The sequence below is a fragment of the Sordaria macrospora genome, chromosome 3 (assembly GCF_033870435.1).
Source record: "Sordaria macrospora chromosome 3, complete sequence".
Classification (NCBI taxonomy): Eukaryota; Fungi; Ascomycota; class Sordariomycetes; order Sordariales; family Sordariaceae; genus Sordaria; species Sordaria macrospora.
Window position 1 is genome coordinate 1418878 of NC_089373.1, and position 25361 is coordinate 1444238.

The 25361-nt window shown below is 49.5% G+C and overlaps 5 protein-coding genes across 5 annotated transcripts; 1 reads left to right on the forward strand and 4 right to left on the reverse strand.

Annotated features, from left to right (window-relative positions):
- Window positions 1-7766: 7766 nt before the first annotated feature.
- Window positions 7767-9749, forward strand: SMAC4_01851 (uncharacterized protein). The gene is made up of 3 exons (XM_003348780.2): window positions 7767-8994; window positions 9063-9112; window positions 9294-9749. Exons 1-3 carry the CDS (start codon window positions 8862-8864, stop codon window positions 9465-9467), a joined length of 357 nt encoding a protein of 118 aa, XP_003348828.1. The 5' UTR covers window positions 7767-8861; the 3' UTR covers window positions 9468-9749.
- A 60-nt stretch (window positions 9750-9809) lies between these two features.
- SMAC4_01852 (uncharacterized protein) lies at window positions 9810-12055 on the reverse strand. The gene is made up of 4 exons (XM_003348781.2): window positions 11375-12055; window positions 11026-11264; window positions 10514-10929; window positions 9810-10445 (listed from the first exon to the last, which is right to left on the reverse strand). Exons 1-4 carry the CDS (start codon window positions 11385-11387, stop codon window positions 10238-10240), a joined length of 876 nt encoding a protein of 291 aa, XP_003348829.2. The 5' UTR covers window positions 11388-12055; the 3' UTR covers window positions 9810-10237.
- A 2394-nt stretch (window positions 12056-14449) lies between these two features.
- Window positions 14450-18690, reverse strand: SMAC4_01854 (uncharacterized protein). Its single transcript, XM_003348784.2, has 2 exons — window positions 17861-18690; window positions 14450-17796 (listed from the first exon to the last, which is right to left on the reverse strand). The coding sequence occupies exons 1-2, from the start codon at window positions 18683-18685 to the stop codon at window positions 14890-14892; spliced, it is 3732 nt and encodes a 1243-aa protein (XP_003348832.2). The 5' UTR covers window positions 18686-18690; the 3' UTR covers window positions 14450-14889.
- A 3669-nt stretch (window positions 18691-22359) lies between these two features.
- On the reverse strand, window positions 22360-24180 carry SMAC4_01856 (uncharacterized protein; the record flags this gene model as incomplete). The annotated part of the gene is made up of 4 exons (XM_003348785.1): window positions 22360-22575; window positions 22773-22902; window positions 23011-23331; window positions 23396-24180. The coding sequence occupies 4 exons, from the start codon at window positions 24178-24180 to the stop codon at window positions 22360-22362; spliced, it is 1452 nt and encodes a 483-aa protein (XP_003348833.1).
- A 160-nt stretch (window positions 24181-24340) lies between these two features.
- On the reverse strand, window positions 24341-25264 carry SMAC4_01857 (uncharacterized protein; the record flags this gene model as incomplete). The annotated part of the gene is made up of 2 exons (XM_003348786.1): window positions 24341-24999; window positions 25219-25264. The coding sequence occupies 2 exons, from the start codon at window positions 25262-25264 to the stop codon at window positions 24341-24343; spliced, it is 705 nt and encodes a 234-aa protein (XP_003348834.1).
- Window positions 25265-25361: the final 97 nt, after the last annotated feature.

Here is a 25361-nt window from a genome sequence, read left to right on the forward strand (position 1 = left end):
TATATTTTAAAAATAAAAAATTTATTTACTATATTGCTGATTATGGTAAACCGAATGGAATAATAATATATTATAGCTAATAATGATAATGTAATGGCAGCCTTGCAGTTGTGCCTCTTGACTGCCATTACAACTATATAAGACCACTTGAGCGACTGAATTGCCAGCTTCGGTTACTTGTATCCTTTTGGAACATAGCCTAGTGATGTAGTGGTCCGCCAGCGCCATGACACGTGCCAGGACCTATCTGCTAGTGTCGTAACAGTTGGAAGGTTAATGTCACAGGTTGACATTGGCTATATAGTGTGCATTCCGAGTTCTGCCTTGCAAGCAGAAAATCGTCCTATCTTTTGTAGGTTTGGCCGTCTGGGCATGTGCACCCCAGCCTGTCATAGTTAATTTTCTTAATTATAAATTAGCGTTTGAATTTAAATAGAACGAGGTAGAGGAGGGTAGTAAGGAGTTAGGCAGCGGTAGCGGCGGCTTTATTAGAGACGACCGCTTTAGTAACTACATCTATTCATTTTGGAAATAGTATAATATCTTTTTTTTTTAAATTTATTTGCTCCAATGCCCTACTGGCCTATAATAATAGCACCAGTATAAAGATGCTACAGTGAACTGTGCACTTGTAGCAGAGCGGAGCGGAAGCGGTAGGAAGTACGACAGCAGTGCTGAAGGAAGCAGCGTAGTAGCAAAGACAATAGGAGGATGTTGTAAAAGAGGTCTTAAAGAGAACTCTGCTCTCAAGACAGAAGAGTACAATGAACTCTGCACTATAAGAGTAGACTGCATTGTATTGCTTTGATTGTATTTGCTTGCTTGCTTAAGGAGTGACTAACTAAAGGAGAGAAGATGCTTTTATATACACGAACGTTAAGTATCTAGAATCTTCTAGAGTATAGGAGCTTCTGTAAGTTGATAGGAGTGCTTGTAAGAGCACTATATTATGAAAGAAGTGAACTAAATCTATGAGCTTCTGATATATTCTATGATGACAAATTAGTCTAGAAGCAATGCTGAACAAGTTAGAGAATCTAGAATACAATGGCAAAAATTCTGTATTCTAGTACGTTCTGTGGAGGCTGAGTGGACTGATTCCGTAGAAGGAATAGTTTAATCAGCCTTCTATACTACAAGGTAGTACAAAGCAGTTACAAGGCACAGTACTAGCTACACGCTAACAAAATTTTAATAAAATTTTAATTTCAAAGTAAGTAGGGTCCTTCTTAATAATAGACTAATTTTTAACTTTATTTATTTTAAATATTAAAAACCTACTTTTCCGCGCAAAGGGCATTTTATAAATTTAAACAGTAATTTTCGAATTTGATAACAGTTTTCTTCCACTACAGCGGTATAAGCTATAGTTTTATTTATATAAGCAATATATTTCTTTAATATTTTTTTATCTTTTTAAAAAAATTTCCGCATTTCAAGAAGTACGTGCTACTTTAGAGTTATTATAATTGGAAAAGCTTACGAAAGAATAGTGGATACTATTTTCGAACTTATAAATACTTTTATTAATTGTTATAAGCAACGACGATTTAATACTATTGCTACGTACGTTATAAGATATTATGAGAGGAGTAAAAGACTCTTACAAATCAATTACTGTTGTCAGTTTTCGTTTTGGAGCACTTCTCAACCAGAAACCAGCGTTCCTAATTTCAGCGTCGTTTATTATATTATATATTAATAAAAAGCGGTAGAGACTATATATAGCTTGATTTTATTACTAGTTTTTTAATTATATTATCCAATGCAATTAGGAGGGTGTATTAAAAATAAGAGTTTATAAGGGTTCTAATGCAACCTATCTTATATAATCTAGTAGGTCGATTGCTAGGTTAATTACCTAGATTTTTGGTGCGGGGCTTACTGGGCACAGATTTCTACACAATACACAGTCTTCTTACTACATCGATTTGACCCCTACACGTACTCATATTCTACATAAAGTTAGTATACGCGTGGAAGTCCAGCAAGCGTGCCAAGCCGTTAAAGTCCAGCGTTTGCCATTGACAGAGGAAAAGAGGGACGCAAAAAGACAGCTTATCGTGAATGCAACTGCATCCAACCGAACCAAGCTTTTCAGCGAGAAAAGTCCAGCATAACGATGATGTGACTGTGGGGCGGGAGGGTCACGAGGTAGCAAAATGGAAGCGAATTGACCTTTGTGCAATATCCAACCTTCAATGACAAGCTCAAGCCACGGTAGGATCTGGTTGCTCGGCTAATAGGTAGAGGTACTTGGTAGACGTACCTATTCTTATCACACTCGATCCGAGTGAGGTCTGGGGAAACCTGGGACCTCTTTGGCTGTCCGACATGAAAAATCCGAGGTACATGAGCTGGAAACACCTGGTTTTACGTTTGTGTGAAGAGACACCCTCAAATTTGCCTACTCGTGGCAGCCCAAGAGCCTTATCCTGTGCCACTGTGGCACAGAAACGTGTGGTTCTTGTCCTGTGCCGCAAACTGGAAACATTCATTGGTAGTCCGAACCTCTTGTGTAGCGTGCGGATCTTTCTGCAACCCGGCATTGGGTAGGCTGGACGGAGCCGCGACAGGTTTAGTGGTAGTTAGCTCAACGTCGAGGAATTGAAGTCTTGCGTGCTATCACATCTGCAGAATAAACATTTGCTCTTGCGAGTCGCCTTGCCGTTTTTTGCAGTGCCGCTTCATCTCTCGTAAATATCTTCTATTCCGAGTCCTGAAGTTGTAAATTGCGCCGGAAGAGACTGTCGTCGGAGTCGGCACGTTGGTCCCAGAAAAGTAGCTGTCATGGCCGATGAGTGGGTGGCAATTAACACTGTATATCAACAATGTCCTTATGCCATACTCCGGAACGTGATTACGGACGTGATATGTTTTGAGGCAAACCACTTTTCATGGATTGCAATCAAGCAAAGATCGACCCCTAGTTCCCAGGCCAGCTGAGGTAAACTGGCCAGGGAGAAGACAGCATGAGGCTGATGACGATGCTAATGTTAATGTCCGTTTGATTTCCGCGAGCATGTTATTCTTGGAGGTACCATATATCACGGCGTAAATGTACCTGGCTGTCTGGAGCTCTCGGTGTCTGGAGCTCTCGGTGTCTGGAGCTCTCGGTGTCTGGGTAGGGTGCCTGCGGACTCGTGCCATAGAGGGACCGTACCTAGGCGGCCGTCTCACCAGCCGGCCCTGTTGCAAGGTTAGCACGGGCTGGTCGAAATGGAATGTATGGGGACCAACATGAAACGAAAGCAATATGGGGACTATGGGGCTCGCAAGTCGCGGCAGTCATCAGTTTGTTTCTTATTAGATGCAGACTGCCTATCAACCCCTCGCATTTCGGGAGTGGCATGTTGACCTGGTAGGCATGTTGGCGACGGTGACTTACTTGCAAGTGTATTCGCGCGATACTGACACCCGGAGTGTCAGTGAGTATCAGATTTGTTGGGTAGATTTTGTTCCCTCCCTCGTCTGGATAAGAGATGCATGAGGGTTATGTCAAAGCAAAACCAGACCCGTCCGGAGTTAGCAATGTCGCATCCGAGAATGCCTAAGCGGGGCTCGAGTTTGCACTACTGCATAAAACACCAAACGCTCTCTAGTGTGCCCTGCGGAGTGCTACCTTGTGCGCTGCACAACATGGTAACGAGGGTACGTACCCCTGATGCCGGTGGGCCCTTCCCTGGACGACAGTCAACGACATGGGATTGAACACTTTCCGTCTGGTTCCGTGATGATTTCCCCAGAACTTGGCAATTGCAATCCAACCTTCTCCTCCCGCTATTGCTACGGTACAAAGTAGCAGGAACGTAATGGCAAGAGACTCAAAGAGGGGCGCGCACAATGGCTCGCTCCTGCACTTCCAGGCGGCTTTGATGAGAACCTCTCTGGCCGGCACACAGGGTGTCATCACTCATCGCCATTTCCTCCTCTCAACCATCAGGCATGTTATCGCGGGAGATGCCGTTCCATCTTGCCTTGGCTATTGCCTACTGACAGCCAGTGCACCCTCTGGCGCAAGTACCTAGAGGTATCGCTGACGAGGCCATTTCATCCAACTAACCGACTCCCCGCAACCATCTCGATAGGACCGCATTGAATGGCAGTCACGTCCGACTCGCTTCAATTCAGTCCACTCCGCCGGCTTCGCAACTCATCCAGTATGACTACCTCTGTCAATGGAACGGATGTTTGTCGTTTGTTTGAACTTCAACCAAGCCAAGTGAGGTCTTCTTCCAGGCACGCCAGGACCTCCCAGAATGCGCTACGCCTTACTCGGCCAAAGTCAATCAGTGTTCCCGCCAATCATCGAGGCCAATCCCAGGACCTGGGCCAAGCAACGTCTGCATGAAAGCTCTCCTGGGCTTCTCTTTGTCCAATTCTCTTTTCCACCTCACACCAGCCATGGATGTCACTGCAGAATTTCGTACATGGCCGGTTATGCCTGTTTGACTATGTACCAGCCCACTGTAGGCACCAACACCGCGAGTGTGCCGTCCCGATGGCATACTACCTTCCGCTTGATGTAGCATCGCAGCATTGTACCAACGGTAGTTCATCACACACTCAACCCACCGGTTTGCATGGATATCAAACCCACAAATGATTTTCAAGAGGATATCACGACCTACCTCAGCCATTGCTCCGGCGAAGGGATTACGATAGTCCAGTCTCTACTCCACGCCGATTCATAACGCCAGGGTACTTTTTGCGCAAGCATGAAGGCCAAAAAGCACGAGTCTCACAGTAGTACCATCTGGCAATCCAACTGGCGGAGACCGGTCTCTCGAGGTGTGGACCACGCAACTATCAAGGATGCCAACATGGGGCCTAACATGATCACGATAGCAACCGACACTTCGTCTCCTACCATGTTTGGACAGCAGTTAACGTGAATCACTTCCCATCACCCCCTCATGGGTACTTTCTACGAAACTGCGAGATCTGCCAGCCTCACAGAAGAAGCTGGAATTGTGTCTTCCGTCAATGACGCCTTGTTCAGCCTATTGGACTTAGCCGTTCTGTGTCCCCTGTCTCATTCATGCGAACCATGCAACTTCCAGCCCAAACTCTCTAAATAGTCCACCTGCGTATTCATCTTATGGCACCTTCACACAATGAGTGAGCATTCAGACAGTAGTTGCCAACTCCCCAGAACATGGTAAGGCCTTCATCAAGGTCACGGTGGCCAGGAGGTTTTCGAAGAACCGGGCAACGGGAGCGTCCAGAGCAGATCGAGTTTTTCAAGGGTAGGAATGTCAATGTATGTCTTCTTTGTGAGTTGATGTTCAATCTACTAACGACCACATAGAATCATTATTGCCAGCAATGCGGCTTGTGTCTTCCTCGTGGCGGACCATGAGGCTTGTTCTTCGTCTTGGCAAACACTGACCGTACCCAGTGGATGTGATGGTCGCCTAAGACATTGTGTCAGACCAAGACACGAGACCCAAACACAAGCGGATAGCGGCCCAAGGGCATTTTCCTGCGTTCCATCTACCTACGGGAATTCCTGTCTCGACTCACTTGGTGTCCTTCGTACGTGGATTTTATGGCCTTTCAGCAGATGACAACAGTCACTGTCTGTTTCGAAGCGGATCAATCGTAGTGATACATACCGCTGCCTTACCGGTACCCAGACGGACGATCGGTATAGATTCGGACCTTTTTTGTCTGATCTCAGCTAGGCCCTGCCAAGCTTGTCCAATGTGGACGAGCACCCAGCTTGATCAGCACAAGAATTGGGCGTCAATGCCACCAAACCCGGTGCTTTGGTTGTCTTCATCACCTTTTTTCCCTCCCGAAGAACTTTCTTCCTCTTCTTTGAAGCACTGTAGCGAGGTGTGAACCATAAGCCACCACAACAGCTCGGAGGTTATGCGTGCACCGTATCTGCAGGTTATGCGTGCACCGTATCTGCAGAAACAGAGGTTGGGGTTTGCTGCAGTGTTCGCAGCCAGCCAGGCGATCACTCGGCAAGTCGGAATGGGATGTGTTACAGTTGGCTTAGCGAGGCTGTTGATGAGTGGCCAGAAAGGACGGTGTTCCGGGCAAGGTACAGTACCTGGCAAGTCTGGTTGCCTGGCCACTTACACCAGGTACTAGTGATTCAATATCCCAGCCAAACATCCCTACCTCCGGCCGGAGTTCGGCTTCCTAGTGAACCCAAGGGGATGGATGCGAACTGCAAGAGTCCGCCATGGCTCCAATTCAGCCAGTGATTGGCCGTTTATCCAATGTGCCAATGCATAGGTTGACCTGCTGTTCCCATTCTTCGGGCCGCAATCGTTCTCAGCTCGTCTCTGTTGAGCAACCACTGAGGATTTGCCCTCTTTTCTTTTGCTGCTCTTTACGCCTGAGCCCTGAATCTAATGTCGAGATACTCCCCTCTAGAACTCATCCCTACTGGAAAGCGGTTCCTGACTTCACCGTCCATGGTACCAACGCATGTAACGTCTTCTTCTACGATTATTGAGGGAGCATGATGCCGACAATTTGCGATATCAAAGTCCCAGCACGGCACTAGTACAAGTCCAACACAAGGGGTTGTGCTAGCCGCTGCCTTCTTTGCATTCGGAAGCTACCAAAGAATCAAGATAGCCAGGAGGCGTAGGCACTGAATGATGAATCAGTTCCCTTTTCGACCTCTCTCGGAAGGCCTACTCCCCTAGAGCACGACTCTGCCTAGGATCCCCTGGCTTGTCATCTCGCCTTGACCCGAACTGTATCACACGAATGCCTTGTCCGCCTTCCGATATTACATTCTTTTGATAGGCGCTGAGGTTTCACTTTATGTCCTGTAAGAGATATCTCCAGATCCTCTATGGGCCTGACAACCTCTCGTGCAATTCCCAGGATGAACAGCACCTCGCCCCAAGCACACCGCAATGGCAATACAATAAGCCTCCCTCATCTCTCCTTGGTCGTCGAGATTCTTGTGGCACAGGTAAACAGCTTGAGGGTCCCGTGACGCAGCAGTGTCGGTTACCGTCTTACATGCCGCGCTACACGCGGGATGGAGTTGTGTCGCCTAGCTTGAAGTACCGGATCACATCTGGAGATAGCCTTCATCTTACCCCAGCTTATCGTCTTCCCGATACACTTACCTGTATGTCATCAAGTCACCCATCCATCCATCCTCGGTTCCGTCATTATTGCGTATTTGTTTTAAGCGAATCGAGATTCGGCAGACCTCCGATGAGCTTCGGATAGCGGATGATGCTTCTAATTACATAGGCGAACTCCACCACCGTCTGGTTGATTTCCTCCGCATCCAAGAATAGCGACAAGATTCAACCTCAGTTCATATTGCCTATCTTCATGGTAAGTTTCGCATCTCGAACAACCCCGTAAGTGTTCTCCATTGCACCAGTGTCGTCACATGCTCTGGTGGTCCTTTTCAAAAGGGGGTTGTGGAGGGTTAGGGTTTTCCTCGCGACTCTGACCATTCCCCTGAATTGAATGCCGTTCTCCCCCTGTGAGACTGCCAAAAATGGTGACGGTGTGGCAAAAAGAAGGCGTTCCCCAAGGAGCCATCGACAATTTCAATTACTCCTTTCCCAGTTCCAGCGAAATCAAGCATACGTCAACACCAATTTCCTCGATTTCGTCGCATGTCAGTCATGTGCTGAAAAGGGAAAGAGTGGAAGTGACTTCCATGTAAGTATTTCCGGGAAAACCATTCGCCCTTGCCCTTTCCAGGCAGCCGACTTCCGTTGTAAGGAGAAAGGATTGTCCCAAAGACGCTAACAAATAGCCCCCCCCCCCCCCAAATCTACGTCTCGTTCAGGGCTAATGCACACCTGAAGGCCCTGGAATGGCATCAAAATTTACTGAATGACATGAAATAACTTTGCACAATATCATCACTCAGAAAGCGGTTCATCCTCCGTTGGCTCTAGTACCTACCGGCGATGGTGACATTTCGGGACTGTCACGTCCGTCCCGTCCCCCGCAATCATACGGTATGGGATACGAACGACTGAGCAGATGACTTCCTTCCCATTAACTTGCAAATGGAAGGTGCGCGGGGGTTATCTAATATCAATGGATGGTATCGATGCTGTCGGTGATAGCTTCCTTCCGTTCCAAGCTCATGAGCGCAGAAAAGGCCACTGCCCCAAGCTCTCATAAGAATAAGGTTATCACCATGCCATACGTCGAATGAATAGGTTATTACAAGAATATCCAGGGAGAGAACCAAGTCGTCATCATCCTAAAGACTCGGGGGTCCTAAATGCCGAGACCACCGACACCGACACCGGCCGGCACTTCCACTATGGATTTGCGGGGCGCGCGATGTGACGATGTCCCGCTTCCCCGCGTTTTTTGGAGTTCACTCCGTTCCCGTCGTCTTTGGGGAAAACACACAAGATGATGGGGTCGTGAAGCAAAGTAGGTACGAATAAGTCTTTTGGTGGGCGACAGGATTAAAGTATGTGTGAGGTTCCTGTCACATGGCAAGGGGAAGAGGATTGTACGTGTAAAGGGCAGGCGGGTTTACTTTTTGGGTTCCTGAAGCGCGTGGGTTGCGAATAGGTGATCCCGAAGCCACAATTACCTGTAGTCTTTGTGGCGAGGTTGTGAGAAGGTTGGAAGATCATTGACCTCTTCATGTTTTTATTTTCACAGGTCTTCTTTTGTAGTTTTGTTGTTTCCATTTGAAAAGTTTCTACTTCCATCATCCTCATCATTACAGTCTGTGAAAAGTTCCGTCAACTACTACCAACCATTACTTCACCCAGTCACACAATCCCTTTACCTAGCTAGTATTCTAGGCCTCAAATCCTCCTTTACCTACCTACCGTTCACCGTCAAACGAAACAAACGAAACAAACGAACAAACTAAGACAGCACCAACAATGTCCTCCCCCTCCGGCCCCTATAAGCTCGTCACCGTCAACACGGCTCCCGACCGCGCCAAGCGTCTCATCGGCCGTGTCGTCGAGGACGTCAAGGACATGTACACCATTATTCACGCCGGTAACGCTGCTTGTGAGTTTCCCTTCCCCCTGTACCCTCTTACCTCCATTCAATGTTACTGACGAAAACCCAATCAATAGCAATCGACGAAGTCAAGTCCGTAGTCGAAGAGCACCAACCCAACGTGCTGGTTAGTACCATAGTTGTCCATCCATCCGCCCCCTTACTCCCAGTTTTTTTTCGCTTCCACCCCTTTTTTTTGTTTGTTGTCTATTTTCCCTGCATGCGCATGATGTGAAAAGTTGAAAATAAACGGAGAGAGAGGGACAGGAATCTTAAACAGAAAAACTAACCATCATATCCTATCCTAGTTCACGGCATCGATGTGGACTCCCGAGGAAGCTCAGCAGATTATTGCCATCGCCAAGGGCGTGGTGGGCGAGGACCTTAAGACTTTCTCGCTGCCGCAGGGGTTGCAGGTGAATAAGGGACCGGATGCAGTGGTGGATTATATCAAGGAGAATTTGCCCAGTTTGTTGGGTTAAGCGGTAGTGAAAGTTGACAGAGAGAAGGGATGGAATACTGTGGGTTGCGGTTGCGGTTCTGTGAAGACTTCGGATGACAGGAACAACTGTACAAATGTAATGGGATGGAGTTGGGGTATTGAGATATCCGACGAAATAAGATTTCAAGTCCGAAATTGGACGATATATGTCATAAAAGCAAGACCACCGGTTGACAGAATCCGCGTGAGCGTCAAGGTCGTGCCAGGAGATCTCGTCCACAGTACTTGTTGATTCACGATTGCTCCAACAAAGAGCCCGATAGATATTAGACGGACATATCTCTATCGTATGTTCGTAATGACAGCGAAGCATGTAGATGGAGCGTATGTCTGGGTGGACAATGGCCAACTCTTAGAAACTACCAGAAGATAGCTCATGTTCTGGTTGCTAGCAAAAGTCGGATGTCTAAACTACAAACTAATCTCAACATGCCGCACGTTAAACTTTGCCAAATCACGAAGGATTAAGGATGTTTGGCTCTTGAATAGCAAGTCTGACAAGGCTGTTCTCCTCCAAATATTCAAGAGGGCCCAGGGAAGTATGTAACAACGTACCTCAGGAAACATGCCAACCCGCCGTGCTAAGGATAGATAATTAGTGACGCAAAGGGATTGAAAGGTCTTCTGCATCGTAATTGTTCGTGACATTCGTTAACACTCCAGATCAGCTCTCTAGCTAACTGCTAATTCCCAATCTAGAACCGCTGGATCCGACCTTCCAATACCCAACCGTCGCATCTTTCCCTCCTCTTACTGCTCGTTCTGCATGACATTATACAAGCTGCCAATATGCGGCAAGATCTCCACCACGAACTCATCACCATCATGCAACAACTCCTTGGGGTTCCTCGCAAAACCCACACCAGCCGGAGTACCAGTAATGATAACGGTACCCTTGGGCAACGTGGTGCCCTGCGACAAGAAGCTGACGATTTCTCGGACCGAGAAGATGAGGTCACTGTGTATTCACCATATGTTAGTATTCCACCCGCAAAATAGAAAGGAAGAGATAGGAGAGAAACTCACGTCAAAGGACTATCCTGCACCACCTTCCCGTTCTTCAACCCCCTCAACTTCAGTCCACCCACATCATCCCCAATGACCTCCTTGCTCACCAGCACGGGACCAATGGGGCAACTGCCATCGAATCCCTTGGAGTAGCACCACTGTGTCTGCGCAAACTGCGACGCACGGCTGCTGATGTCGTTGCTGGCGGTGTACCCCAAGACGTAGTCGAGCGCATCTGCTTCAGAAACGTTCTTGCAGTCCTTGCCGATGATGATGGCCAGCTCGGACTCGTAGTCGGCCGAGTCTGACTCGATGGTGTGCTTGGGGATGATGGTGGGCGCCGGGTAAGGGTCGGCGAGAGCGGTGGCGGGCTTGAGGAAGAGGGTGGGAATATCGGGGATGGACATCTTGGCTTCTTCGGCGTGCTTCTTGTACTGTTTTTGAGGGGACAATTAGCTGTACTGCTCAATGTGAACTTGAGGACCTGGGCAAGTGTCGATGGGGGAGGTTGGAGGGGAAGAGAAGCTCACGTTCAATCCAATGCAGCGGATGGTCCCGGCCTCTTGAGCAGTGACGGGTGAGAGAATCCGGTCGATGATGGCCTTGTTTCCAGTGGCAGAACCGGCGTCAAGAACGGAGGTGCCGGAGAAAACATTCACTTCGACATCTTCGCCCTTGCGGACGGCAGCGCCAACATCGACTTGGCTGTCGACGGGCTCGCCAATGAGGACCTTGGAATCATCGCCCTTGGGGACGAATCTAACGAGACCTGGATAAGATTCGAGTGTCAGTTTTATTGTTGGTAGATGTACTCCGTGTCTTCTTTGGAAATACTGTCCAGCCTGGAGAAGGAACAACTGGAGGAGAGGTTGGACTCACGGCTGAACGACATGTTTGCTGTGTTTCTTCTGAACTTCCGGAAAGCAATGGACTGGAACAATGAACCGACACAAGAACTCTCTTGATTTCAGGTAGCACACTTATACTTCAATTTTTTCGATCACCGCTTCCCAAGTCAAGTCAAAACAATAGTCAAGGCCGCAATTCGGAGAAGAAGGATGATGAGGGGCAGCAGCAGCCACGCACCCCAGCACATGGGAATGGAGCTCATAAATATGACCGAAGCTAGTATAGTTACCTGCTAGCATGAAGCTTACTAACCACTTGTTCATCATGCCAGCCACTGTCCGGCAGTACAGCATGTCATCGTAGGACAGTGTGTGCCATCCGCAGATCAGCCTGATTTGTTGCTTTTCCCGCGTTGAGATGGTTGATGGATGTTGGAGAGGTTTTCCCGAACCCGCATGGTATCCTTGGTATGCAGCGCTGCAGGTCATAGCAAGTGCCGGGTGATGGTACCAACAGCGCAGTCGAGAGGGGTAGGATCCCCGGTTAGCTTAGCAGAAAGACGCCGGGGAAAGACAGGAGAATAATCAATGAAGATGGACAGGAAGATAGAGTCAAGTTCCAGGGTTTTCCCATTCCCCGGAGAGGACCTCTCGAGGACCTAGAACCGGGCAGGAGCAACCCCCACATTCCCCCGCAGTGCGGGGATCCTACCCCATCTCACCCGTAGCGGGAACCACATGGCGTCGACTTTCAGGAACGCGAAGGGATGACAAAAGACGCCGGGGAAATACCAAGAAATACATAAGCTTCTGTCAGCTTTGAAGGGTCCTCTTTGGTGGACACTTTCTAGGTTTCTCTCCCGAATCCGGAGGTTGTAAATCGTGATGGGAAATGTGAGAACGGGCTTGAGGTTGACCATGTCAAGGACGTTGGGCAAGAACGGGAAACAGTCAGGCTATTCGCAAGAAATAGCATTGGGAAAGCGAGATGGAATGATGAAAGAGAACAGGAGAAGAATCATATAGGCGCTACTGATGATGGAACAAAAAGGGAAACAGAAGAAACGAGATACACATGGTATTCATATTCTTCATTCCCATGAATACTACTAGCAGGTGCTGTTAGTGTATTAGCGCGAAAATCCCATACAAACTCCGCTCACACTAACAATTTCTCTTGGACCTATCACTCAAATGTTCAATTTTCGTTAGCACGGTTGCACCTCCCACTTGCAACCTCCTTCCTCTCCATGAGAAGGTCCAACCCATAATCCAGCCTTTCATTGCCAAGGAAAGAGTCTGGCCTCGCCGAACATAAGTGAGACAATTCAGGTACTCGTCAGGCCCTCAAAATCGACCGTCTGGCTAGCGACTCCGAGTATGCGTTATGCGGCTCGCAACACCTCAGTGCAACCGTTCGGCCGTCTCAAAATGGAAGATCACATCGAGAGCTATGTAAACACTCTTATCGCCGCTGAAATAGACTATTTTGCCCGCGTACCTAACCTCTTGTGATATGCCGCGGGACAGTTGTATGTTTGACTTATAGTATGCTTTACTGGGTCAACTTCTGATACACATCTACCAAGGACTCGGCTCTCTTCACACAAGATTCTTACCTATATAGACTCGATACTGAATCTATAAGACAAGACCGGGTCGCACTACTCGTCTAGTACATAGCTCTGAGTATTTTGGGTAACGCTGGCGAACATATCATATAACAGGTTCTAACTTACATATGTGTACCAGTGCATGATACATTATACCCAGATTCTCTCAGAGCCCCATGACAACTGAATGGGGCCCATTCAGTTGTCTCCGGTTTCATACACAAACATGGTTTCTGAATGGCTTCACTTCATAGACTGACGTTCTAGGTGAGCCTCGGTATTTGTACGACTCATATACAGCACGAAACACCATGTTATTCCCACGGCGAGAACTACGGAGTGTTGAGCCTCCCTTATATCCACTTTCTACAAGTCTCCAGACAACCATGCAAAGATATACATCTTATATAACTCAACATCCTTTCCCTCCCACTACCCCATCATCACCTCAATACACCCCAAGACACCACCACCACCATACCAAACATTTTGAACATCCACCTAACCAAATCCCAAAACCACAACAATGCAGTTGACAATCCAAGCCAGCTCTATCCTCAGCCTCGGCCTCCTCCTCCTTACCCGGAGCGCGCAAGCCAGCTTCTACGTCTGCACCGGGGAGAATTTCAAGGGCGATTGCCAGAATTTCGACATGCCCTACAATGATTGTTGTAAGTCCTCCTCCCCTACCCTCCCCTTACAGGTAGTGTACCTACTAAACAATCAATAACTAACTAATACTGCCACTGGCAGACAACCTGGACGCGGGCTACGCCAGAAGGGTCACCTCCGCTGGTCCAGACGAGGGGTCTTAGTGCACGTTGTACGCGCAAGTTTTTCCAAGATCCCTTCTCTTTTTTCTTCTTTTTTTCTTTTTGGCATTCAGTGTTCCACTGCTCTACTCCGCTTGTAAGACAAAGAGTATGCTCTTCTACCTACTCTATATTATCATATAGCCAGGCAAGCAAAAGAAAAATAACTAACGAAACAACAAACACTAACCCTGGCTGCAGCGGCGACGAACTCCCTATAAGTTATCCCGGTTTGAGCACACTGGGAGCTTATAATAACAAGGCCTCATCTTTCAACTGCGCCGCACAGTAGTGGTGAGATTTCAGATGTCCATGAGTTGTCGTTTACAGGAGAGGACAGGACGGGGGATTTTTGAGTTGAATGAGGTGTTGTTTCTTTCAAAGGGGAGCGAGTTGGGCTTTGTTATGTCGGATCCCTAGGTAATGACCTAGTAGGAGGAAGAATTCCTTACAGTGCAGTGTCAAAAACTACTCCAATATATAGTGGCTTATCTATGGGAAAGCGGACGAGATCACGAGTTGTCCACTATCTATGGCCGTATGTACTGGTTAGTCCAAAAACGTCTGCTTATAGACTTCTCCGGACTGCAAAATACCTATGCCTTACTGTGAAAGTTGAATGTTTGCGGGCCACAACACAGGGAGTGGATGGCATACAACATGAAGCACGGTGAGACATGGAGAGAACAGGGTAATTAACATCATTCATATTGTTCTCTGACTGGAGTGTATCCAACTCGAACAATGAGATATATATGTACAGTTGTTGTACGCGCAAAAGGTAACTTGATAAAAAAAGTCGACAGACAGAGATGAAGCGCGCGCTGAACAGACTCAACCACGGCTATTCGTTTTGGGGTATCAATGGGGTATGTATGTATATATGGGATGTATGGGATGTGTAGTATATATAAGTCTATAACGGTCTTGCGTGTGTATGCAATTCTCTGATTGGTTATTGTCAACGCGTGGCTGAAGGAACAGAAGAACGGTATCCGTGGACGGTAGGGAGACATTAATCCGTCATCGGCGATGGGGATGGGGTGGATGTTGTGATATTAAAAGCCACGGTCTTTAATTTTTCTTTTTCCCACTTTCCTCTTTCTCTCTCTTTTTCTCTATCATGGGTCCTTCCTCATTTTACGCTCCTCGGCCAGCACTGGGTTGGTCGTTCCGTTAACTCCGCCGACATTGCTGGTGTTTCCCGCATCGAACAGGGTACAGCTGATGTGTTTTATGCCAGAAAGAACCGACCAAGGGTCCGATGTCGAGTGAACGATGGCCAACCAGGCGGCTACCAGGTTGACCAGGTAGTGCAGCATGTATGCGTAAGAGACGCCGTAGATAGCGGCATAGAGGGCAATGCCGAACAGAAGGACACTGGTGAAGTGTTTGAACCGGCTATTAACCCTGGGTACCATTTTGCCCGTGGTCAATGTCTCCACGAGAATGATGAAGGGCATGATGGAAAGAACATTATGGTGGGATGAGAAGGGGGTGAGCCAGTGGACCGCCAAGTTACGAATCCAGACCGCCAAGATGGGGAGGTTGATGGGAAGGATCCAGAGCATAAGCAGGAGAAGGGAGTGGGCGTAGTTGTAAAAGTTGGAGTTGGCGGCTGATTTCAGGTCCGAGGCGATTCTCTGTGCCCGAACCGTGGTGGTCAGCTGTACCAGACAACACACCAAGTACGCAAACTGATAAGGGATCAGAGTCGAAACGAGGACCAACAAGATGGCGGTGGTGACCATTCGCCGCCTTGGTGAAGTAGGATAGAACGCAGGGAGCGGCAAGGCTTTGCGTCTTTCCTCGTTACGAATCCATCCCGGCCGGAAGCTCAGGAGACTAACAGCTGTGCTCAAGACGTGTACAAGGGTGAGAGTCATATAGTTGAACACGGTGCAGATTCCAACACAGATGAGCGCAATCACCGGTATCAAGAACCAAAAGAAAGGATCTTGTGTTCCGATGAGCAAATCATTCTGATGGAAATCAATCGCGCCAGATGTGACATTGGCCCAGTTCCAAAGGTTTGCAGTTGTCGATGATGACGAGTTCCAGATAAACAGTGACAGAAATGTGAGGAAGGCAATAACCAAGGGAATCGACTGTCTCAAGCACAGATCCAAGCTTTCAGAGAAAGAGACAAATACACCAGTAGTGTCATAGATGCGGAACTGCTTGCGCAGGACAAGCGTAACCACCAGCAAGGGGAACGCGGCAAATACAGTCCGGTATCGCATGTACAGTTTGCCCAGACTGCCCCTGACATCAATACTCATCTTGATATTGATGTTGGAGGCGCAGGTCGGATCAGTCCAAAACTGGAAACTGAGACCATCCTCTGTCGATCTGCTTTTCAATGGCGGAGGCACGTACGGCGCAACACCATGAATGCTCACGGCAGCTTCCCTTGCGTTGACAAAGAACTTGGACTCGTACGGCTCCGTCAGGTACTGTCGAACCAACGGGGCGAAGAGCTCCTGTTGTTCACCACAGTTTTGCTCGCTAATTTCCAGGTTGTACGCCAACAGACTTGATTGCATAGTGGGAACCTTGAGCTCGGAGACCATGGGCCGTGAGGAGGGGAGGCGGATTTTCATGCCGAAAGCGAGGAGCCGACGAAGGCTGATGTGTCTTGTTCGGTGTGACTGAGAAACATCGCTAAACTCGGCAATCACAAAACCCGGGGTCGGAGTGTTGGCCTTCTCGATGACAGCAACGTACTGATGCTCGGCGATATCCTCAACGTCATACTGGAGATATGAGAAAGGGGTCCTCATGGGCTCCCCGTCTTTCGAAAAAGGATACTGCGATGATTGAACAGATGCCGGGAGAGTGACAACATCCGAGGCCGCATTGTTACACGCCAACCGTGTGGAGGCGCTACCTTCTCCGGCAAGGTTGATCTGAGCCGCAAAACCTGCTACCGCCTGACCAGGCTGCATCGGGAAAACGCTGCAAAACAAAACCTCCAACCTCCCATTTTCGCTAGATATATCCAGCTTCTGGTCCGTTAAGAGGGTGAAGCGCTTCGCTTCAGGCGATCCTGACGGGGGTATAGGTAGGAGGTGAGCGCGCACTGCGCCGCTCGCACCCAGACTCCTCAATACCAAGCGTTCCCCCTCCGCAATCACCGAATTCAGGTTGTCCTCAAGAGTAAGCAGTGTCGAAGGATCCTTGGACGGCACGGTCTTCTCCGCCACCTCTTCCATCCCTGTAAGAAACCACTTCTTAAAGACCCGCATCCTGTCGGCTCTTGGCTTTGTCTGGGTAGCTCTGTTGACGTCCACGACATCGAAGATTCCCTTTACCAAAGCCTTGCGGAACTGATCGCACCATAAGATAGCCGCATGGTCCATGCTCGTCCATACGTTCGGGATGCTCGTAGTGAACACGGTAAAGCCATGCGTATCGGGGACGAGAGATTCGACACTGGCGTAGTCCGATGGCACAACGGTATCCAAACCACCGCCCGCAATAGAAACCAGAGTGACGTGCCACAAAGGGTTATTGTTGGCCCATTGTTGGGAATATGCGTGCCTCCAGTAGTCGTTGATATCCTTGTAGGTCTTGACGATCTCACTGTCGAAAGAAACCGGGGGCCGAGCATGCGGGGCGGACATGGTAATGATGGTGTTGATGGAATTGGCTTGGTAATTGGGCATGATAAGCATGGTCCTGGCCACAACACCTCCCATCGAGTGACCCAAGACTATAACTGATGTCGGATCTGGCAGATTGGGATCTCGGTCTGAGCGGGTCCGATCGAGGTAAAGCGAAAGGATGTAGCGTATCGCTTCGTTCAGGTATTCGGCTTGGTCGAGCAGAGTCTGGCCATGGAAGGCAGTGATATCCTCGTTGAAGTCGACTGTGAAGAAGTCGAGACTTCGAGCGCCACCATTGATCGCGGATTCATCTTGTTGCAACACATCGTGAAAGTAATTAGCGGCTTCGGCGGCGATGGGTCGAACTTGCTTGTAGCTACCGGCGTTTCCGGGGATAAAGAGGACGGGAACACCTTTAACCTACAATGGCAAAGTAAGCAAAAAGGGGGAGGTAATGGTGTACTGGAGGTTTTTCATCCCATACCTTTGCATCATTCTCGATGCCCAGTTCGCGATACAAGTATAACGAGTATTTGCTTGCAAAACGAGTATGCTCCGTATCAAAATCGTCAAATTTTGCGTAGCCAGGGCGCATGTACGACATGCGACAGCCCTTGGGATCAATGTGTCGCGTGAAGGAAGAATTTACGACGAGGGCCAAAAAGCCAATGCCCAGTATAGAGGTGAGCAGGGTCACGAACGTGATGGCCCATGGACTTCGTATCCTCGGTCGCTTGCCAACAAATTTTTGCTCCTGTTCCTTTTCCATCTCTTTCGAATGGACGGCCCCGTTCGCAGGGGCTCCGAGGGAGAGCGGTGGAGTGGAGGGCGAGTGGGAAAAGGAGGAAGAGAAGAAGGAAGGCGGAGGCTTCTCTATTGATCCATTCCGAGAGTGTGACAGTTTCCAATTGAAGTTGCCGGAGCGCCTACTTCGCGCGTAGAAAGACTGCTGGTGTTGTTGGTTTTGCGACTGTTGAGAAGGAGGCTGGTGCTCGAGATTCAATGGGCCGGCGCCGGGGCTAAAGGAAGGGCCGGGGTTACGGTCGCGCTTGGTAGGGGACTGGCGCACAGAGGGCGACTCGGGACTGGTTCGTTCGGCGGCCGAGGACTGCGAGGGTCGCGGGGGTCGAGGGAGGGGTGCTATGGGCGCTATCGACGGGGATGTTGTCGCGTTTGTTGTCGAGATTGCGTACACGTCTTGCTCCTGTTGGAGTTGTTGGTGTAGTAGGAAGTCGACATTATTAGGAACAGGAGCCTCGACAGGACATGTATCGCCGTCTTCTGAGGTTCCAGGTAGCCGAGTCCTCATTCCAGGGTTGGTGCCAGTGGCGGGCGGTCTTGGTGTGCCACAGCAGGTAACGACGGGTCAGGGTAAGGTAGGTTGGTCGGAAACACAGCGCAGCCAGTGTCGCGACTGGGTGGCTCTTACGGTCTGACTTTTTTCTTCCCTCTCTGATCTTCGGGAGGTTTATTTGGTGGGATGTCGCCTTTTCTCCAAGAGTCGTGGCATGCGGTTGGTTCCAGCAGTGAGGCGTATGCAAGACAAAATGCTACTGCAAGCTTAGCCAAGTCGGGAGGTCGGATGTTTGCCAGTGGCCCTTTGGTGTGGATATCGTTTGGGAGTTGAGGGAGATAAGAGGAATATGGGCTCACACCCAGGGAACAAGTTTCCAAGTGGAATCTCTGGAATCTCAAACCTCGAAATCTGCAAAGTTGAAAGTTGGAGTAAAGTTGAAGGAAGGGTGCTGTTGCCAAGTAACGGGGCCGACAGCCGAAGGTTCCCTACTCGTCAATTCGATGGCGATTGAAGGCGGGCTGGGCGCTGCTCCCGATTGCGAAGCGCGAAAGGAAAATGGCGTTGGGGTCAGAGTGGTCCCCAGTAAATCCAGTCGCTATCAGCTGCCCGAGCTTGCGAGAGTGTTCTCCCAATGGGCAGGCGCTACTTGTGTAGAGGTACCTCTCTGCAGGTGTCAGGGCAATTGTCAATGCTCTTGCTGTTTGAGTGACAATCTGTCGGGTTTCTGTCGTCTATTCTTCTCCGCGCTTGAGAACAAGGACAAGGTTCAGGTAGCACATTACCCCAATCTCAATTTCCAAAGGCGCGGGACCAGATCTAAAAGGAAGAAAGAAAAGGAGACAGGCAGAGAAAAGAAGAGGAGAGATATTAGATATCGGATGGATACGAACAGAACCAAAGCTGGAACGCGACTGAAAGAAAAGCCGAAGCTAAGGAAAATCAAGCATTTTTGGGGCTGCGGGCTCAGTGGGCTCACAGTGGGCTCCCGTGAGATTTCGCAGCAAAATCCTTGGACACCCGCTCGAGTTTGTCAGGACACCCCATCAGGAACTTGAGAGATTTGGGGGTTTCCTGACGGGTCAACCAATCAGCAGTCTCGTAACTGAACCCAGAGAGTGAACTCTGCTCTTTGCTTTGCGCTGTGGTCGCCTGGTCGGTGCTCGCCAGCCCGCCCCAAGCCCTCCGCGTCCACCGCGAAGCCCACGACAATCTAGCCTCGCTGCGGGCCGAAATGTTAAGACGTGATTCGACAGCGTCTTCTCATTCGGCAGACCGGATTCAGGGAGCTGCCTGTCTGTGTTTTTTGCAGTGGGTATCAGCGCAGTACATGTGCGTGCAGCAGTGGATGTGTACATTCAGTGGGTATTGCAGAGGATTGCTCTTGCGTGGTGCATCAATATTCCCGATAGACTTGCACTGCAGAAAGAAACTATCGTCCGGGATCACGACAGGATATCTCGAACGAGATGTGATGTTATCGAAACGCACAAACATCGAAACATATCACGACCATCGTCGGTATTACTAAGAGGGGTGAATGGTGGATCTGATCCCCAGAAGTTGACAAGGCCAATGCCGGACACTTTGAAACGGACAAAAACAGCATGTCTCCATACGCCTGAGGCAGATTGGGTTAGGAGTGATGTGATCTTCACGATGAAAAGACAAGGTACTCGCAGTGCCATTGCGAGTTTCGGTTGTGATTGTTGGAGCGGGCAGTGCCGCATGCGTTCTTTTTCTGCTTTCCTCTCTTTGCTTTGTGCTTGGTTGTGGCATTGTATCATGGTGTTGATCCTCAACGAGACAGGCGACAAACTGCTTCAAAGAGAAAACAGTGGCTTTCGACCGACTTCCTGAGACATCTTTCGTCATGACCAACGGACACCAAGGTGAACCTGGGCCAGAACAGCTACGCGGGTCATGTATGTAAGGTAGCCGCCTCTTCACACGCCGTTGTCGTCAGCCCGGTTTCCGACTGGGAGGAATTGGGGGTATGGATGACCGAAACTGCAACATGATAATGGACCCCCTCCTCTATCTCGCAGCTCGTATGTGGAATTGCATATCACTTTCTGGTGATTACGATTCAACTGGCAGGTTGGTCCTATAGCCCGGTAAACCTGAGATGTCCCCCGCATCATCCATCTTGCCTTCATCAAAACTGTCACTGCTAACCCTTGGACCAATAACAAGCTGCCTTGCCTTGATGAACCATACTCTAATGTGTCTTGTCAGCGGCGTACTTCTCACCGTCGGTGATCGCAATCCGTGATCATGTCCTCATGGACTTCCAAGAATCGGGTTATATTTCTACGGCCAATACCGCACGGCAAGGCCCGTCCATCGTCCTGTTGCTTTGTTGGCCCGTCTCGATCGGCTGAATACGAAGCAGCCATCGGTCTATTCGCCGGTTGCCAACGCCGAGTTGCCAAAAGCGACAATAGAGGCGCCTTTTAAAGAGGCTATCGTCCCGGATATGCATTGGCTGTTGGTTGAGTCGACGGCCGAGTGCTCCTCGCCTTATCTATTGAGCTTTAAATTCCAACCTTGTAGGGCGGCGCTTTTGACATTTTGACAACTTGGCACGCATCCTGGCACATATCGGTGCGACTGATATACCTACCGTAGTCTGCCCACTCGATCTTGGTGAGCTAGTCGGCTGCTTGGATCCTTCCGGCGGCTGAGCGTCAACATTGACGGGTCCTTATCTCGTCTTTTCTCACTCTGAGCTCAGCTCCGGTGCTTTTCAACTTCAAAGATGGTAACGATGCCCATGTCTTTGCAAGGTTTGAAGTGCCGGGGTACGCTGAAGCTGAACCGAAGTCGGTCGTTATTCATGCCAAGAACTGAACACAACGTCATCCAACCACTTCCGCACGTTTCCGTCTTTAACAGCTGCTGCTCGAGGCATTGCGGCACAGTTCGTGCTGATTGTACGATATAACTGTCTCTATCCGAATTTATCGTCAGGGAAGATGATCCGTCCTGGGTCGGCGTCGGACAATCCGAGTATCAGTGATCTACTCTACAGCTCGTCAAAATGGAAACTCACACTTTGTAGTCTACAGGAAGTCGGAGTGCAGCATTCACCAAGAAAACCGGGAAGGTTCCGTTGTGCGAGTTGGGTTCGTGTGTAACGTACAACAGCCCTAGTGTATCTTACACGGTAAGGTATTGTACACCGTATCAACGTATCTCTGCCTTTGGTAAACCAGGCAAGAGCTATCGAAGGTGCCTAAAGGTCTGGGGCAACTTCCTTCGTGTGGCAGTCGTAACGGACTATACTTTGAACCATGTATGTTTTCCAAATCCTGTGGGCCAGCCTCTTCCCCGGATTCTTCTCCCGGACGCCAATTCATCAGTCATTCCCATTTTCGCCTTCTCCTAGTCTTTTACTTCCTCTTTCTGTCGTTATTCGTTGGGACACTCAATGTCAGGCCCGAATCAAAGCGTCAACAACCGATGAAGCAATATGACGAGGATTTCTGGTACTGTAGGCAATAGTTCAGGCTACCGAGCGACCTACCGCCTCGTGACCAGTACAACTTAATCTCCCAATGACCAAAAGATTTGATATTAACTCAAGCGGTGCCATTCCAGCTTCCCCCCATCTCCAGATTCGTTGCAATTGGGACTGCCTCGGTAAGCTTCTCCCAATTGTCCGTCCTCCATAAATAAGCCATCCACTAACCCGGTCCACTGAGCATGCCGTCCACGATGTCCTTCCGGAGCCAAAAATTCACAGACTCTGTGTCAACCATATAACGGAATGCCGAAACGACACGGATGCCCTTATTGCGGATGGCCTGGGCTGCTGCTGATCCATCGCCTACTTCGTCGTCTGACAAGAGCGTGCGTAGCTTGCGCGGCGGCTTCCCCTGGCTTACATCCCAAAAGACAAGCTGGAACCGAGGTTCGCGCAATTGGTCCCCCGAAAAGCGAGGCACATTGATGCGATAGTTGCAAATCCCATCTGCGGCAACCACCGCTTCTTTTCCAGAAGTGGAAATCCCGAACGGGAAAAGATGACGCCACAGGCTCAACAAGGTGCTGCCTTCCACGGTGCGACGTTGATCTTCGATGGATATACCTTGTTTACTTCTTGCGGCGTGATGACTTCCGCCGTTGGCGCGCGCGTTGTGGTGGTGATGGTGCCCTCACAAATCGAGCTGAGAATTCCGGAGACCCAGTGGGCCGGATATCCAAGTTCGTGCAGCTGAGAGATCAATCTGAAGAAGACTGTCAGGTTGAGCGGAGCGATGACCGGAGCGTCATCTTGGTTGGCCGTATACCGAAGATATGGAAGACATATCTTCAGGAAGAATCCGCACAGTCACCTTTCAAGTTGGGGTCTTGCCATGAGTTTCTCCCAAGGCAATTTCTCACCAGGCTGCAATTGCCAGACGAAGTAACTTTCTTCGAAGAAAGAACCAAGGGGGTGTGACATTGAGGGAGGCGGAGGCGGCACACGCTTGAGATGGAAGTGGTTGGTGATGTTGGCTTCTGATGGCATCAAGGCATACTCAGCCTGGAATTGCTCATGCGTCTTGAATTTGGGAGGATTTAACAGAACTGTGAAGCGGACATCAGAGCTGCCTGGCTCCTTCAACAATGGTGCCGCAAAGAGAAGCGGGTTCATCAAGCCTCCGACATAATCCCTGCCATGCGATAATTTTAAGTGGCATCCCCCAAACTTCCCTAAGGAAACATGGAGTGACTTACGTTACGTTACTGAGATGAATCCTGTCATAGGCTCTGGGGAACTTCCTTGGGTCAAACCCATCCTCTGCAGCTTGTGACCGGTACTCGAGGCAGTTATATCTCAGCCTCTCCATGAAATCGGTCATCTCTCCAAGAACGACCTCGACAGTCATCTCAGGCCTATTAGGGTAATACAACGTGTCTGTCAGCAGATCAAAGAAGGCGGAAATAAGGCCAATCGCGTTTTCATCCTTGTGCACCTTAGCCTGACCGATAGGCAAATGGGCAGAAAGGTGGCCCAGCACTTCGATGGGGTCGAAGTGGACGAATGGAGTAACGTCTGCCTCTCCATGGTCAGGCTCACAAACTCTCCATTCCTTTTCCCATTCCATATCGATGAGCGTCACATTTACCTTCCAATTTGCGTCCAAATATGCTTTCAACGCCTTTTCACCACCAGGTTTACCATCGTCACACGCGTCCAAAAGCGGTACAAGTGCGGGCTCAACGGATGGCGCAATGCTGTCAGGCGGCGGCAGAAATCCAAGGTTGTCAAAGAAGTCCCGATCAAGTTCGCAATTCGTCGGGGTCATATCGTCAAACCCTGACATCTCCGGGGGGATTCCCATCACCATTTGCTGCATCTTAGCGCGCTGTCGTTGCTGAGCAGCTGCTTTTCTGATTGGTGCTGTTTTGTGGAAGTCTTTTGCTAGACCCTTCCAGTTCCTCAGGTAGTGGAGAATCGGCTCACGAGTGCACTTCGGGACGTGAAGCCGCTCAAAGACGGGCTTGTCGTTCTCCTCCATCTTCGCAACCAGCTTTCCCAGGGCATGCTGAACACGATCATGCACCCAGGCAGGATATGTGCCCACAGTGCACGTATGCCATTGTCGTCAAGAGCGGCTTTACCGGCGGTGCATACCTCTCGTTGTTTCTAAATCGTTCCTTTCCAGCCTCCTCTGCCAACTAGAGAATCACCATAAACCGGGCCAAGGAGGCTGCCTTGATGTCGAGCAGCGTGTAGTGGACCTCTGGGAAGTGTCCGATGTGAGTCAATAAGTAGGAGCGAATGATGCTGGCGAAGAAATTGCGTGCATCACCAAAGCCGCAGTAGAGGACAGACAGCTTCTTGTTCTTGGGTACTGGCGGGTTGCTCGTCAAGTCGAAGATGGTGTGGTCCCAGATCTGCTCCGCTTCATCGTGACCAACGGCGTAGTATCCCAGGTTTCTTGACAGGCCGGGTCTGAATTGTGGGAGGCGGTCCAAGATATGCTTCCTCATCGATGTCTTGTCGGAAGCAGCCGAAATTGAGTCTGCCACCACGTCTCGCAGCTGGCCAATGTCGGCTAGCAAGGAAGCTCGCACATGGTCTGTCGCGACTTTCTCGGCAGCCGCTGAAGCGTCGTCCAGCTTGAGGTCGTGCAAGTAGGATTTTGCAAGCCGCACATGGACCTTCTCTCTCTTTGCCGCTTCGGCCTCGGAATCAGGATACAGAGATAACGCCTTGGCCGCAAATTTGGCGGCATCCGCATACTCGCCCTTTTCGTACTTGACGGCCGAGAGGTTGGAAAAGGGAGCTGGATCATTGGGGGCCAGTTTCGCAGCTATGTTGTACTCGGATTCGGCTGTTTTTGTTTCATCACACGTTAGGTCTCGATTCTGCTTACATAGTGTTCCTGTGTTCGCTGGATATGGATGGGATTGTTCCGAATAGGTAGAATGAGAGATGAGGGGTGAGAGATGAGAGTTAGGCTACCGTGGCGAATCCGACCTTTCAGGGCCACTCTTTCCAGGACTGAAGATGCCAAAGGAAGGAGCTTCTTTTAAGTCTTGTTCTCACTCACTTCCTTTTTCTTGAATTGACAGCAAATATGACAGGCTGGGGTGCATATGCCCAGACGGCCAAATCTACAAAAGATAGGACGATGTTCTGCTTGCAAGGCAGAACTCGGAATGCACACTATATAGCCAATGTCAACCTGTGACA